The sequence below is a fragment of the Meriones unguiculatus genome, chromosome 3 (assembly GCF_030254825.1).
Source record: "Meriones unguiculatus strain TT.TT164.6M chromosome 3, Bangor_MerUng_6.1, whole genome shotgun sequence".
In the NCBI taxonomy this organism is placed as follows: Eukaryota; Metazoa; Chordata; class Mammalia; order Rodentia; family Muridae; genus Meriones; species Meriones unguiculatus.
The window spans coordinates 162,762,127-162,775,685 of NC_083351.1; the positions used below are offsets into that span (position 1 = coordinate 162,762,127).

The following is a 13,559-nucleotide window of genomic DNA, read 5'->3' on the forward strand; positions in this document are numbered from 1 at the left end:
AATGGATACAGAAATTGTAGTACATTTACACAATGGAATACTACTCAGCAATTAAAAACAAGGAAATCATGAAATTTGCAGGCAAATGGTGGGATCTAGAAAAGATCATTCTGAGTGAGATATCCCAGAAGCAGAAAGACACACGGGGTATATACTCATTTATAAGTGGGGTACTAGACCTATAAGATAGGATAAACATACTGAAATCTGTACACCTAAAGAAGATAAACAAGAAAGAGGACCCTGGGTAAGATGATCAACCCTCACTTAGAAAGACAAATGGGATAGACATTGGTTGTAGGAGAAAACAAGTAACAGGACAGGAGCCTACCACTGAGGGCCTCTGAAGGTCTCTACCTAGCAGTGTACCAAAGCAGATGCTGAGACTCATAACCAAACCTTCAGCAGAGTACAGGGAATCTTATGAAAGAAGGGGGAGTTAGTATGACCTGGAGAGGACAGGAGCTCCACAAGGACCAAATATATCTGGGTACAGGGGTCTTTTGTGAGACTGTACTTCAAACCAAGGACCATGTATGGATATAATCTAGAACTCCTGCTCAGATGTAGCCCATGGTAGCTCAGTATCAAAGTGGGTACCCTAGTAAGGGAACAGGGACTATTTCTGACATGAACTCAATGGCTGGCTCTTTGACCTCCCTCCCCCCACCTGAGGGAGGAGCAGCCCTGCTAGGCCACAGAGGAGGACTTTGCAGCCATGTCTGAAGATACCTGATAAGCTAGGGTCAGGTGAAAGGGTAGGAGGTCCTCCCCTATCAGTGGACTTGGAAAGGGTCAGGGAGGAGATGAGGGAGTGAGGGTGGCATAGGGAGCAGGATACAGCAGGGTACAAAGTTAATAAACTATAACCAATATATAAAAAAAAAAGAAAGGCCCAGCGAAAGATGTACTAATCGGAGGGTCCAGTATCAAGACGGTTTTCTTTTATGGTACCACATCTGCTCACTTAGCTCCCAAACTGCCATTTCTGTCATGCCTGTGTATGGGCAGGCAAGTAGAATTGCCAAAAGTAGTACTTTTTCTCAATGGGACTTGCTTTAGGAGCTAAATATTTTTACACTTTTTGTTCTAAGAACAGTGACCATTCCCTTTAGGAGAAAACAACAACAAACACTTTACTATCAAGAAGGACTTTGTGTCACTGCCTGTGTTGGCCCATTGCTGTTGATGATGTGTTATTTCCAGGGGAAGAAAAATCCAGGCATCAAAGGAAGTACTGGAAGAACTGAAGTGCAGTCCTTAGTGAGCCCTTTCACCCTTGAGCAGGCTTTCAGAATCGCCAGTTGCTTTTGCTGTTTGCTTCACTGTGGCAACCCTTGACCTTGGAGTCTCACCTCCACTACAGGACAGGCCCTGAGCAAATAAGTGCTGTATGGCTTTATGATTTACTCTGCTAACAAAATCTGAGTATTCAAACTTTTAAAGAATGTTTGTTACAGCTTTAAACCCTGATACTCTTTTTAAAAAAATTTTGGTTTTTTGGAGTGAATTTTACAAATGAAGAAAAGTACTCATGTCCTTAGCATCGTTTTGGAATGGATGGTGACATTTATTTACAGAACATTCGATGTCAGCCCTTTTCTTTTTAAAGTGAGTTAGGGAACTCAGTGAGTAGGAGTAAGATTCAGTGAAGTAAAGTGCTAAACGGTTCCTGGTGCCTTCAAACTTTGTCTGCTCTTTCTTGTCTTTGGCTGTGTAAGGGTTAGGGTCAGGGTTGAGGTAAGAATCCATGATTCTTTTCCCAAGAGCGACCTATGAAAATGATTGCTGGATAGGTTTTTTCAGAAGTCCGGGTGACAATGGAGAATCCCTAAGGGAGGAATGGAACATGAGATGCCCGTGTGCCCATAGCCTGCCATCCACTGGCGTTGTCTTGATGCTGCAGGTTAGAGCAGAGTGTCACTCACAGTGGCCACAGGTTCTGTCTCTGAGCTCGGTGTTCAACTCTGTCTTTTACTGGACACCAGCCTTGGGCTCACCTGGTGTCGCCTCCGCCCCCAGATGTCCTGGTGTTAAACAGGATGAGCTTTGTTTTGCAGAAGGCTGTGTGGGAATCTGAGTAAGGCGATGACTGTGCCTTGCAGGCTTTCTGAAGCTGTGCAAACATCTGATGCCATCATATGTGTGTCTCCATTTTCTCCCTGTTAGGTAAGGCATGAGCTATAGCAGGGCAGAGATCTACCTTGTGTCACCTTTTGTACATCTTTTTCTTACTCACTTATCAGGCTCCTTCTTCCTCAGTGGAGAAACACATCTTCACCTTCCTGGCAAGTGATGAATTTCTTCCAAAATGACAAGTTTGTCATTGCTTATTTTAGGACATATTTGCTCTGGAGCAATGATTTTTATACTATCAAGGGATAGTATAAGGGAGGTCTTCCTCCCCTTCTATCTGACACTAGCCTATCAGGTCTCATCAGGACTGGGTACATCATCTTTCTCTGTAGTCTGGCAAGGCTGCTCCTCCAGGGAGAAGTGATCAAAGAGCCAGCCACTGAATTCATGACAGAGACATCCTCTGTTCCCCTTGCTAGGGAATCCACTTGGACACTGAGCAGCAGTGGGCTTTCTATGAACAAGGGGTCCAGGTCCTCTCTATGCTTAGTCCTTGGTTGGAGTATCAGTCTCAGAAAAGACCCCTAGGCTCAGATTTTTTTGTCTCTGTTGGTCTCCTTGTGGGGCTTCTGTCCACTTCAGGTTTTCTATCTCTCCCTTCCATAAGATTCCCTGCACTCTGCCCAAAGTTTGGCTATGAGTCTCAACATATGCTTTGATACCCTGCTGGGTATAGTCTCTCAGAGGCCCTTTGTGGTAGGCTTCTGTCCTGTTCCCTGTTTTCTCCTGTTTCCATTGTCTATCCCTTTTGCCTTTCAGAATGAGGATTAAATGCCTTCCCTAAGGTCCTCCTTGTTGTTTGGCTTCTTTAGGACTATAGATTTTAGATTTAATGTTTATCCTATATTATATGGCTTAAATCCACTTATAAGTGAGTATATACTGTGTGAAATGAGGGAACCCACAAAGGATTTTTAACTGTTTGTGAACAGTACTTTATTTTACTTTAGCTTTTATGTATTTATTTTATGTATAAGTACTCTATCCGCTTCCATGCCAGAAGAGGGCATCATATTTCAGTATAGATGGTTGTGAGCCACCACGTGGTTGCTGAGAATCAACTCAGGACTTCTGGAAGAGCAGACAGTGCTTTTATCTGTTGAGCCATCTCTCCAGCCCAGTACTTTTTTTTCTCTCTCCTATTTCTTCTTTCTACCAGTGTGTGGCTCACTTGTGAAGGTTTGGTTTCCCTGAATCCCACTCAGCTGAATAGCAGTTTTTCTTGAAAATATAGAGAAGAGCACTTGTCAGCATCCATACTGGGTACAGAAAAATCAGAGAATCCTAAAATGTACTAAGTCTTTGGAGTTCATGTCCTTAACACACTTGCACCATAGACTCCAATGTCAGTAAAAATGAAGACAAAGAAAAGTTTAAAACACAGAGATCAGCGATTTGTGAAGTACATAAGTAAACTTTTTCATGCTCAATGAAGAAGGCTCTCACATTTCTCCCATTCCTTCAGATTCCTTGTGGTAGTGTGAAAGAGTATCTTTTTAAAAATCCCTTAGAATTATGCCCTTCTTTGTTTTAAAGGTGAGTTCTAGGGGCAGAGTAGATTACTTAATCCAGTAAGTGCTGCTTTGCAAACATCAGGACCTAAGTTCAGCTCTCTAGCACACAAGCACACAAGGACACAAGCAGAGGCAGAAGCGTCCCTGAAGCTTGCTGGCTTGCTAGACTAGCTAAATCCCTGATCTCCAGATTAAGTGAGGGACCCTGTCTCAAAACCCAAGGGGAAGAGCTGTTCAGGAAGACACCTGACCTGTGATCTCATGACATGCAGTCGACTATGAATGCACACACTTGTGCACACACACAATGAAGACAATCTCTAGAGGTGAACTTGTAATTAATTAAGATAACGATTTCTCAGTTTCATGAAGTGTGTATTACAACCTTCGCTTCTCTCCTTCTCCATTAGGTTCTTGTTCATTCTCTTAGGTCCAAAGGGGAAAGCCAAGTCCTACCATGAGATTGGACGAGCCATCGCCACCTTGATGTCTGATGAGGTAGGGAAGCTGGGTAAATGGATATGTGATCATCTTGTTTGTGTTTATCTAAACTGCACACTGACTCTCATGGTTTATTCAGTCAGAATGAGGTGGCCACAAAGCTCTTCACAGAGTGGCCTACAATCATTTGTGGCCAATGAGCTTCCTTATGTAGGACAGCCTCCAAAAAATATGGCAAGTGTTGTTCTGTTTTTGTGTTAGATTCAAACTATATGTGGAAATAAAATGCATTTTCCTGTTTTTCTCAGAAAAATTATTTAGAAAATATTCTCAATTTCTTAAAAATTAAGATGAATGAGTAGCATATAGTTGTCCTATTTATAGGTTTCTGTGTGGTATTTTGATTCAGCTATATATTTTGGAATGATCTGAGGCACAGCAGAGCATGATGATTAACAGCAATTAATTATATGCTGCAAAAAATAGCTAGTGGAGAGGATTTTGAGTGTTCTCAACACCAACAAATTGTCACTGTGTGAAATGACCACTATGCAGTTAACTTGATATGATCCTTTTGGTTAAAACTGATGTTTAAAGATTGTTGAATAAGTTCAAGGTCGTAGTATTAACTTTGTGTCTTAAAATGTCTAATTTATCAACTTTCTGACATCCTGTGTCCATATACTATGTTATTTCAGAAATGATGACTTTATAAAACACCATGTAACAGAGTAGCTGATACATTTTCTTAGGTAGCAGAATGTATTTGTTTTTGTGGTTTATGTCTTTTGGGGATTCACAATGTACATTTGTGGTGCATTAGATACTGTTCCTAACTGGTGCCTTGGAGCTGACATCTCGTCTCCACTTCGAGGAACTTTAGTGTTAATAAGCATATTTAGTTTAGATAAAGCTCTGCACTGGGCTTATGGTAGAAGAAATACTGTTGGAATATGGTAATATCAGTTTATTGCTCTTTTAGTCTTTCTACCTTGCTGTTTCTTAAATATTTTACTTGTGTGTTGTGGCTGGTTTTGTCAGGTTTTCCTCCTTCAGTGTAGAGTTGGAGGATCTTTCTCTCTGTGGAATAGACATTCTACGTGGTTGTTGCTCAGTTGTTTGCTTTCTTCTGGGTCTGAGAGCATCAAAGCCTAGCTCTGCTGTCGCCCTAGAGAGAACATTTATTTTCCATTTCAGTTGGCTGATTAATTTTGTATGCTTATAGTGCCTTCTTTAAAATATCTCCTAATATAAATTAGGGATGCTTTTAGGCTGCGTGTAACAGGTGTAGAGTAGCTTTCTGATATTGATGAGGGCCTCTTCCAACAGCTATTTTACAACTTTACTTCTCTTACATCTCATTGGTTGAAACTGCCAATATTTACTGACAAGGTTGGCTCAGAAAGTATATTCCTGTCTCTCTATCTGCCAGAGAAAATTAGGGAAGAGATGGTATGTCTGTTTTAGAAGAAATACTTTCACTGTGTATTCCCTTGCTCTCAACCCCAGAACTCCCAAACCAGTGTAATTTGCCTGATAACGCTTAAAAGTTATTTTCTTTTTTCAGATTTTTTAAAATTTACTTTTTACATTAACTACAATTTATTCACTTTGTATCCCAGCTGTAGTCCCCTCCTTCATCCCCTCCCAATCCCACCCTTTCTCCCTCATCTCCTCCCATCCCCTCTAAAAGTCTACTGATAGGGGAGGTACTCCTCCCCTTCCCTTTGACTCTAGCTTATCAGGTTTCATCAGGACTGGCTGCTTTGTCTTCCTCCATGACCTGGCCTGGCTGCTCCCTCCTCAGGGGGAGGTGGTCAAAAAGCCAACCACTGAGTTCATGTCAGACAGTCCCTGTCCCCATTATTAGGGAACTCCCTAAAAGTTATTTTCTAGAAGAGATATAGCAGAATGACTTGGTTTCAGCTAAAGGTGTTGAACAGAGGCAACATTCTCTTCTGGATGATAAAAAAAAATTAACCTACACAGATAAAAGTTTTGAGTTTGTGAAGTCCTTCAGATTAGCTCAGCTAGAAGAATGGGAAACTGAAGAAAAAGATTGAATGCCCTTTCGAAACCCCTTCTTTGATGTATAGAAAAGACATGAAAATTTTTGTGCCTATAGGAGTTGCCTTTCTCTCACTGTGATAAACATCATGACTAAAGCAACGTATAGAAAAATGAAAAAAATATTTAGGCTTATAACTTCATAGGGAAAAGAATCCATCCATCACCTCCATAAGTGGAGAGACATAGCAGTAGGTGGACAGGCATGGGAGAAGAGCTCACGTCATCAAACTCAAGCACAAAGCAGAAAGAATAAGCTAAGAGTGAGACTTTAGTCTCTCAAAGCCTACCCCCTGTGACACACTTCCTCCAGGAAAGCTGTTACCCCTTACACTCCCCTAACACTGTCACCAACTCAAATGCCCAAGACCTTGCTCATTCAAACCCCTCTACTGCCTTTGGTGAATTAGATATTACCTTGCTAAAAGAGAGAATCGTGAGCACTTACTTCAGTCTTCTTCCTTCCTGCCACTATAACTCAGGCTTTCTTCTCTCTTTTTGAATAGCTTCCATTGTAAAAGGACTGCTGTGTATGTCTGTGTCTTTTATTCTGATATTAACAGTCAATGTGGACTTGCTCTTACCGGACTTTCACAGTCAAAGGTCATCCAGTAGTTTTTAATTCAGAGGCTCGCTTTCAGCAGAGATCTTGAAAACATTTGCAGCTGGCTCTCACAGCTACTGTGAGAGTTTTGACAGAAAACCATGCTTAAAATTCTATTTCTTCAAACCTCTCCTTAGACACTGAGATCATAAGCTACGCCCCTCAATAGATGAATAGTGGGAGAGATGGGAGTGCAGTTACAGGAATGTCGGGGCACATGTGGGTTATGATACTCAGCTGTGATGTGTGTGAGGCATTCAGAAAGTTTGCCCGATGGCTCAGCACATCTCTCATTACTCAGGTGTTCCACGACATCGCTTACAAAGCGAAGGATAGGCACGACCTGATTGCTGGCATTGATGAGTTCCTAGATGAAGTCATTGTCCTTCCACCTGGGGAATGGGACCCCGCCATTAGGATAGAGCCTCCAAAGAGCCTCCCATCATCTGACAAAAGGTAAGTTGCTATGTACTTGGCAGTGTTTGGGGATGTGTCAGGATGTGCCCCTGACCTGAGGAGGTTGTGTTTGCAAAAAGTAGGGCCAGGCTGGGTTGTGAGATCCCCGTGCATGTTTTGCCCCAGATGAGTTGCTGATGTGCCTTGCCTTTAGATTTACTTGACACTTTAAATAAATGTTATGTGCTTTGATGCCCTTTAATGATTGCTCTTAGTTCATGGTGTTGGAAAGTGTCACAGGTGTTCTTTGGGGATGCTTTGGGGACTTTCTCTTTGTGTCTGTGCAAAGATCACTTTACTCAAAAATAGCCCTTGTAGACTAAGCAGGTTAAAAAGTTTAGTAGAGAAGTTGAGAAGAAACTGTTTCTTGGAAATCTGTTATTCCCCAGGAGGAACAGTTTCGTTCCTCTATGTGTGCAATAAGTCAAAAATCTTTGTTCACCCAGCCATTGGCCTCACCTCTAGACAGAACACTTCAAGATTTAATTCTCTGTTAGCAAAGAGTAGGAAACAGTGGTCTTCATTCTTTGTCTCTGTAAGCACACTACAGCCATGAGAGCAAGTGAACACAATAAACTGATACCTTCTTGCACCTCTTGTCTTGCTTAGAAAGAATATGTATTCAGGTGGCGAGAATGTTCAGATGAATGGGGACACGCCTCATGATGGAGGACATGGAGGAGGAGGACATGGCGATTGTGAAGAACTACAGAGGACTGGCCGGTAACTGAAGGAACCTTTTGCCATTCATGATAAGGTTTTCCTTAGATCTAAATTTCCCTTCCTTGTTCTCAATTTCAGTTTCAGCATTTTATTTACTAGTTTGTTCATTTGTTCAGCCAACAAATATTCATAGTACATCTATTAATCACAGGCACTGGGAATGTAGCAGTATATTAATGCCCTGCCCTTTGGGGCCTCACTTTGTAGAGTTGGGAGAGAAATCTTAAGCAAATAAGTAAATGCACCTATGGGATTATAAGGAAAATGGAGGAAAAAAATAGGGACTTTGGTGATGAATAGTATTAAATTTCTAGGCAAAGTGATCTGAGTGGACCCTGTAGATAACAGGGTCCACTTGCAACAGTCCAAGGAGGTGTTAAAGCAGGTGAGAGACAGTCTGTATAGGTGTGAGGTAGGAAAAGGGACGGAGGCACAGAGCATCCAGGACAGTGACACCCAGGCAGTGTGTCTAACAGAGTGGCTGATGGGATGATACAGAGAGGGCTAAGTCTACGGCAGCTGAGAATGGGTGGTAGGGATGACTGAAGACTGACGGGGTTTCCCGTGCGGCTTTCATGATGCCATTCCTTCCCTGTACATTTACTCCAAAGTGTGTCACATGTTGTGGAAAGTGTGTGTGGGGGCGGGGGGTACTCTAGGCCACTGCCCTGTCTCCTTGCCCACAGTTGAGGATTCTGATTCCCAAGAACCTTTCAGTTAACTCCTTATTGTGATTACCTCTTCTCCACTATTAGATAATTTTTTTTTTGGGGGGGGTGGTAAGTAGAATTTTTAGTAGGATACTCATTTCATAAAGATGCAGAAATCACTTCAGGGTTAAAAAAATTGTCATCTTAAATAGGCAATTGAATTTGAGTGAAATGAAATTATTTCTTTTTGCTGGTGACCCACTTGGGTTTCTCTTCTAATGTAAAAAGGAATTATTTCCCTTCCTCTGAAAGAATCAAGGATGAAAACCTCCCCAGCTTATGTATTGCTTAATGATGGGGTATGGCCTAGAACTCTGCAACCATAATGGAGAATATTTAGACAAATCTAAGGGCATTAGCCACTTACTCAATGTGGCCTCTTGTAGTCAAAAGACAAGATAAATATGACATGTTTGTGGCCATTGGAGGTTTAGCATGCATATTGTTTTACAGTACACTTTAAGAAGTAGGAGTATGCACTAATGTAACCCAAAAAGGTATAGTATAGCAAATACATGAGCTGTCAACGCAGCTATGTATGTGTGTAATTATATGCTTTTATATACCTCCCAGTTGAGTAGGTTTACCTATGCTAGCATACCACCATGGCACGCAAGGAGAGAATTGTACTGGAGAATATTATCATATCTAATGATGCTTCTATGTGATAGCCACGTTAGTTCCATTATCATCTTGTGAGGCCGCTATCACACATGTGATCTGTCGTTGAACTCAATGTCATCATGCAGTGCGTGGCTACAGTTCCTTATAAATTAGCTTTGTCACTTTTTACTGATAGCCCAGAGATGAGTTATGGAACTGAATGTGTTGACTTGCGTCAGACTGTTACTTCCTTCTGTCGCCTCTCCCTTTCCCACATTCGTTCAGTGGCTGCACAGTCCTGTGTGTTTCAAGGGTTCAGAAGCAGGGTGCTCAGTTCCCTGACGCTGAGATGTCAGGTTTTAGAAAGGGGCACTTTGCGCAGAAGTCACACTCTGCGTAGGGAAGGCTGGTTTGTGAGGTTGTGTCAGAAGGCTGGCATGTGGGCTCAGCCCATACCTTTCCCCACCACACAACTGCGTGCCTTCTTCGCTTCACATCTTTGGGTCCTTATTCCAAATTAACTCTTTTTTTTCTGGCCATCCATGTATAATTTTCCAATGCCTCTTCTCTAGAACTGGGTAATTACCACCTCCATTTCATTTTTCCTTGATTTGTGTTTCTTATCTTGCCTTCTGTTCCGTAAAAGTGAACTCCGTCAGGGCCCGTGTTGTTCTGTGTCGTTTCCCCAGCAAACAGAATAATGGCAGAGTGTGTGTCTCTCCCAGGTCTCACCCTCACAGAATGGGGTGACATGACATTGTGACAACATCTTACGGGGCTTTATGTGATGTGCAATGTATTTGGATGTTTGCTTTTGGAGAATGGAAAATTATAACTTATCTTCTCAGTGCTCTCATGTAAGGACCAACTGGGTGCTCTTCAGAGAATGTTGGACCTATTCTGGTAACTGAAAAAGAGAGGAAGAGAGAGGCAGAAGATGTGTTTCTCCACAATGTTTTTTCTGTCTCATCTAAATGAGACTATCTTAAATAGTATCTTGTCATTGACTCAAGCATTTTAAGTCCAAATTTTTTGTGGTCTAGTGAATTATGTCTTGATGAATTTGATGGCTGTTTTATCTTAGACTTGTTCACATGTTTGCTTTCCTCCTGCCCAGGTTCTGTGGTGGATTAATTAAGGACATAAAGAGAAAAGCACCATTTTTTGCCAGCGACTTTTATGATGCTTTAAATATCCAGGCTCTTTCGGCGATTCTCTTCATTTATCTGGCAACGGTGACCAACGCCATCACTTTTGGAGGTCTGCTCGGGGATGCCACTGACAACATGCAGGTGGGTCTGATTTGAGAGGGGACGCAAATAGTCCAGCGCAGATTGTCCTTCTCACCCCTGCAGCTCTGCGTGGAGCAGATGGCCTTTCAGTTACTCAGCGTGATTTTCTTTCTTTTGCTGGATTCTGCATTTTACTTTGCTTCTGGCTCACGGCTGTATTTCCAGCATGTTAGTAATTACAAAAATAGCTCGATGAAATCTGGCTTGAGTCACAAGTGGGGAAACGAAGGGGAGGAAATGAGGATCTACAATTCTATTTGGGCAAATGCGTATCAGCTGCCTGGGTTCTGTAGGGTGCACAAGGCTTAGAGCTTCCAGGATCTGGAATGTATGGGCCGTCCTTGGTTTTTACTTGGTGTTCACAATCTTTGGGGATGTGTGATTATCTGACTCTTTGCCCTTGTTCTAACATGAGCTAATCTAGGCACCAAGCAATGGAGTGGGTTGCTGAACGCTGGACTTGCATGTCTGCCAGTAGAATTCAGCTTTAGTGAATCCTAGCTGAAGTTGCTTCTTCTATTCCTGGACTGTCTCTCACTGAGCTGCAAAGAACCTGGCTGGGTTAATGTTATAACATTAACTGCAACCACAGTTTGTTGGTTTTTGTGAAGGTAGTATTTGCCATCCTTTCGCATCAAAAATAGCTACAGTTTTAATGAGAGAAAAGTTGTAAGCGTTCCACCAGTCAACTAGAACAGTGTGTGAAAAATGACTTAAAGTTGATACAGGCATTGGAAACAGTAGGGATTGTACTAGGTACTGAATGTACAGCGACTGGAGCCGAACCTCAGTTGAAGCCCTTTCGAACTCTGTTCTTCCACTTCTTGCCCAGTGGTGTTCAACCCATGTGGCATTCACACATGCTGCCAGCCGGCTCCTCAGCTTGTAAATGCAACCAATTTCCCCAAATTCCCCCCCTTTTTTTTTTTCACATTTTTGCTTTGGCTCTAGAGTCATATATCTATGCTCTTGAGTCCTTTCTAAATGCAAAGATAAGACAGAGACATTAGCCTTTTTGTGGTATTGAGAACGAAGGGGAAAGTTACACAGTCCTGTTTTAGATTAAGTATGCTTGCCCATTATGGAAAGCTGCTCTTTCATATTACATTTATCTCACTGATGTGGTGGCCATGGGCCCAGCTGAGTGGTCCTTTGTTTCGACCCTTCATTACATTACAGTTAGAAGGCACCAGAGTTTGAAGTTGTCTTAATGGCTTCTACTCACGCAGTGCCTGGACTGGAGTGTCTGGAGCAGCTGGGTTCTAGGGACGATACGCATGGCTTCTCTACAAAACTAGCTTGGGCTTCCTTGCCGAATGGGCACCCTTAAAAGCTGAGGCCTCAGGAAAAGAGGCAAGTACCTGTTACTGTTTCAACTCATGCGGCTATATACCTAGCATCGCTTCATTTTCTGATGTCCAAAGGCTCACTGAAAATTCAAACTCTCAGTGACAGTTTGTAGCTCTTAAATATTACTATTGATTAGCCTTTAAAAAACTAACATTGTAACCAGGTATGGTGGTCCATGCCTGTAATCCCAGCACTCGTGAGGCAGATTCAAGCAGAGCTCCAAAAGTTGGGGCCAGCCTGGTCTACAAAGCAAGTCCAGGATGGCCAAGGCTACACAGAGAAACCCTGTCTTGAAAAAAAAAAACAAAAACAGCCAACCAAACCAAACCAAACCAAACAAAAACTAACATTATGCTAGTCAAAGAACATGAATCTCTGTGCTACCCTGGGCATAGTTTTCAGAGACCAAATGTGTTTTGCTGCCACCACTGCCATGGATACCCTCAATCATAAGACAAGGATAAACAACTAAATTGTAACAGCAATAAAACTTTTATAAACTCTGACCTAGATTCAAGCTGGGCAGCAATTCCTCATCCAGGTTACAACATAATGCTCCCTAAAGCAGATCATTTGAGAACCACTGGGAAAAGAAACCATTGAGGAAACACCTTGAGGCCAGTGTAAAGCTGGCATGTGCAGCCACGTGCTAAGGAGATCAAAGAAATCTTTGGCATTTAAGAAATGTGTTTGTGAGGGCTTCAGCTTTGGTATGTAAATAATATTTTACCATTAAACACCTATCACAACATTCTGTTTAGTTGCTCTTCATTTGCTTTTTAGTTATTTTTGATTCTTCAAAAGTGCATACACTGCATTTTGATCATATTCATCCTTTCCTCTTCTCAACTCCTCACAGATTCACAGCTGCTATTCACCCCCAACTCCCCAACTCCATGACCTCTTTTGAAAATCACCCTCTAAATCCAACTTGTGCTGTCATTATACTCAAGGGTGTAGGCCATCCAATGAAGCATGGTTGACCTACCAGAGGTCACTTCCTTAAACTTAACTAGCTCTTCCTACCTGAAAAACCATCCCCTGTGAAAAACTACTCAGGCTTGAGCCATCCGGTCTCCATGATAGCCTGCTGAATGGTTTGATCTAATGCAGTCATAGAGCAGGCAACCACAGCTGCGGTGGGCTCAAGAGTCCAGCAGTCCTGTCATTTTCAGAAGACTCTGTTTTACTCCAGTTCTTCAGCCTCTGGCTGAGAGTCTTTCTTCCCTCTTCTTGGATGATTCTCAAGTCTTTGGAGGAAAGGATGTGTATTGACACAGCATTAATAGCTGATTACTCCATCCATAGACACTTAATTCTCTATACTTTGACAAGTTGTGTGTTTCTGTGTTGATTGCTATGCACCAAACAAAGAAGCTTTTCTGATAATGTTTGAGGGATGCACTATCTGATTTGGAGCAGATGGTCAAGAACAAACCCAGCTTTTGTTAGGGGACACAGAGGTGTGCTTGTGCAGAGACAAATAAAAGAATTATTTTCATGGACTTTCTTCTCATTGAAATGGTGACATTGTAATAACTCCTATATGTACATTTAATGCCTCTTTGAAAGACAGTCTACAGTCTTGTGAGATTCGGCTTTAGGGTGTTATGTATGTCATGGGGGGAGGTGAGGAAATGCTGCGGAGTAAACATAGTGAGTG

At 42.2% G+C, this 13,559-nt stretch overlaps 1 protein-coding gene across 7 annotated transcripts in view; it reads left to right on the forward strand.

Moving 5' to 3' along the window:
• Positions 1-13,559, forward strand: part of Slc4a4 (solute carrier family 4 member 4) — a 426,516-nt gene that overhangs the window by 308,913 nt on the left and 104,044 nt on the right. For all 7 annotated transcript variants that reach the window (XM_060381236.1, XM_060381237.1, XM_060381238.1 and 4 more), the window contains 4 exons: positions 4,061-4,148; positions 7,064-7,218; positions 7,828-7,941; positions 10,372-10,546. In XM_060381236.1, the coding sequence (XP_060237219.1) occupies positions 4,061-4,148; positions 7,064-7,218; positions 7,828-7,941; positions 10,372-10,546 (532 nt within the window). The remainder of the gene's footprint in view (positions 1-4,060; positions 4,149-7,063; positions 7,219-7,827; positions 7,942-10,371; positions 10,547-13,559) is intronic.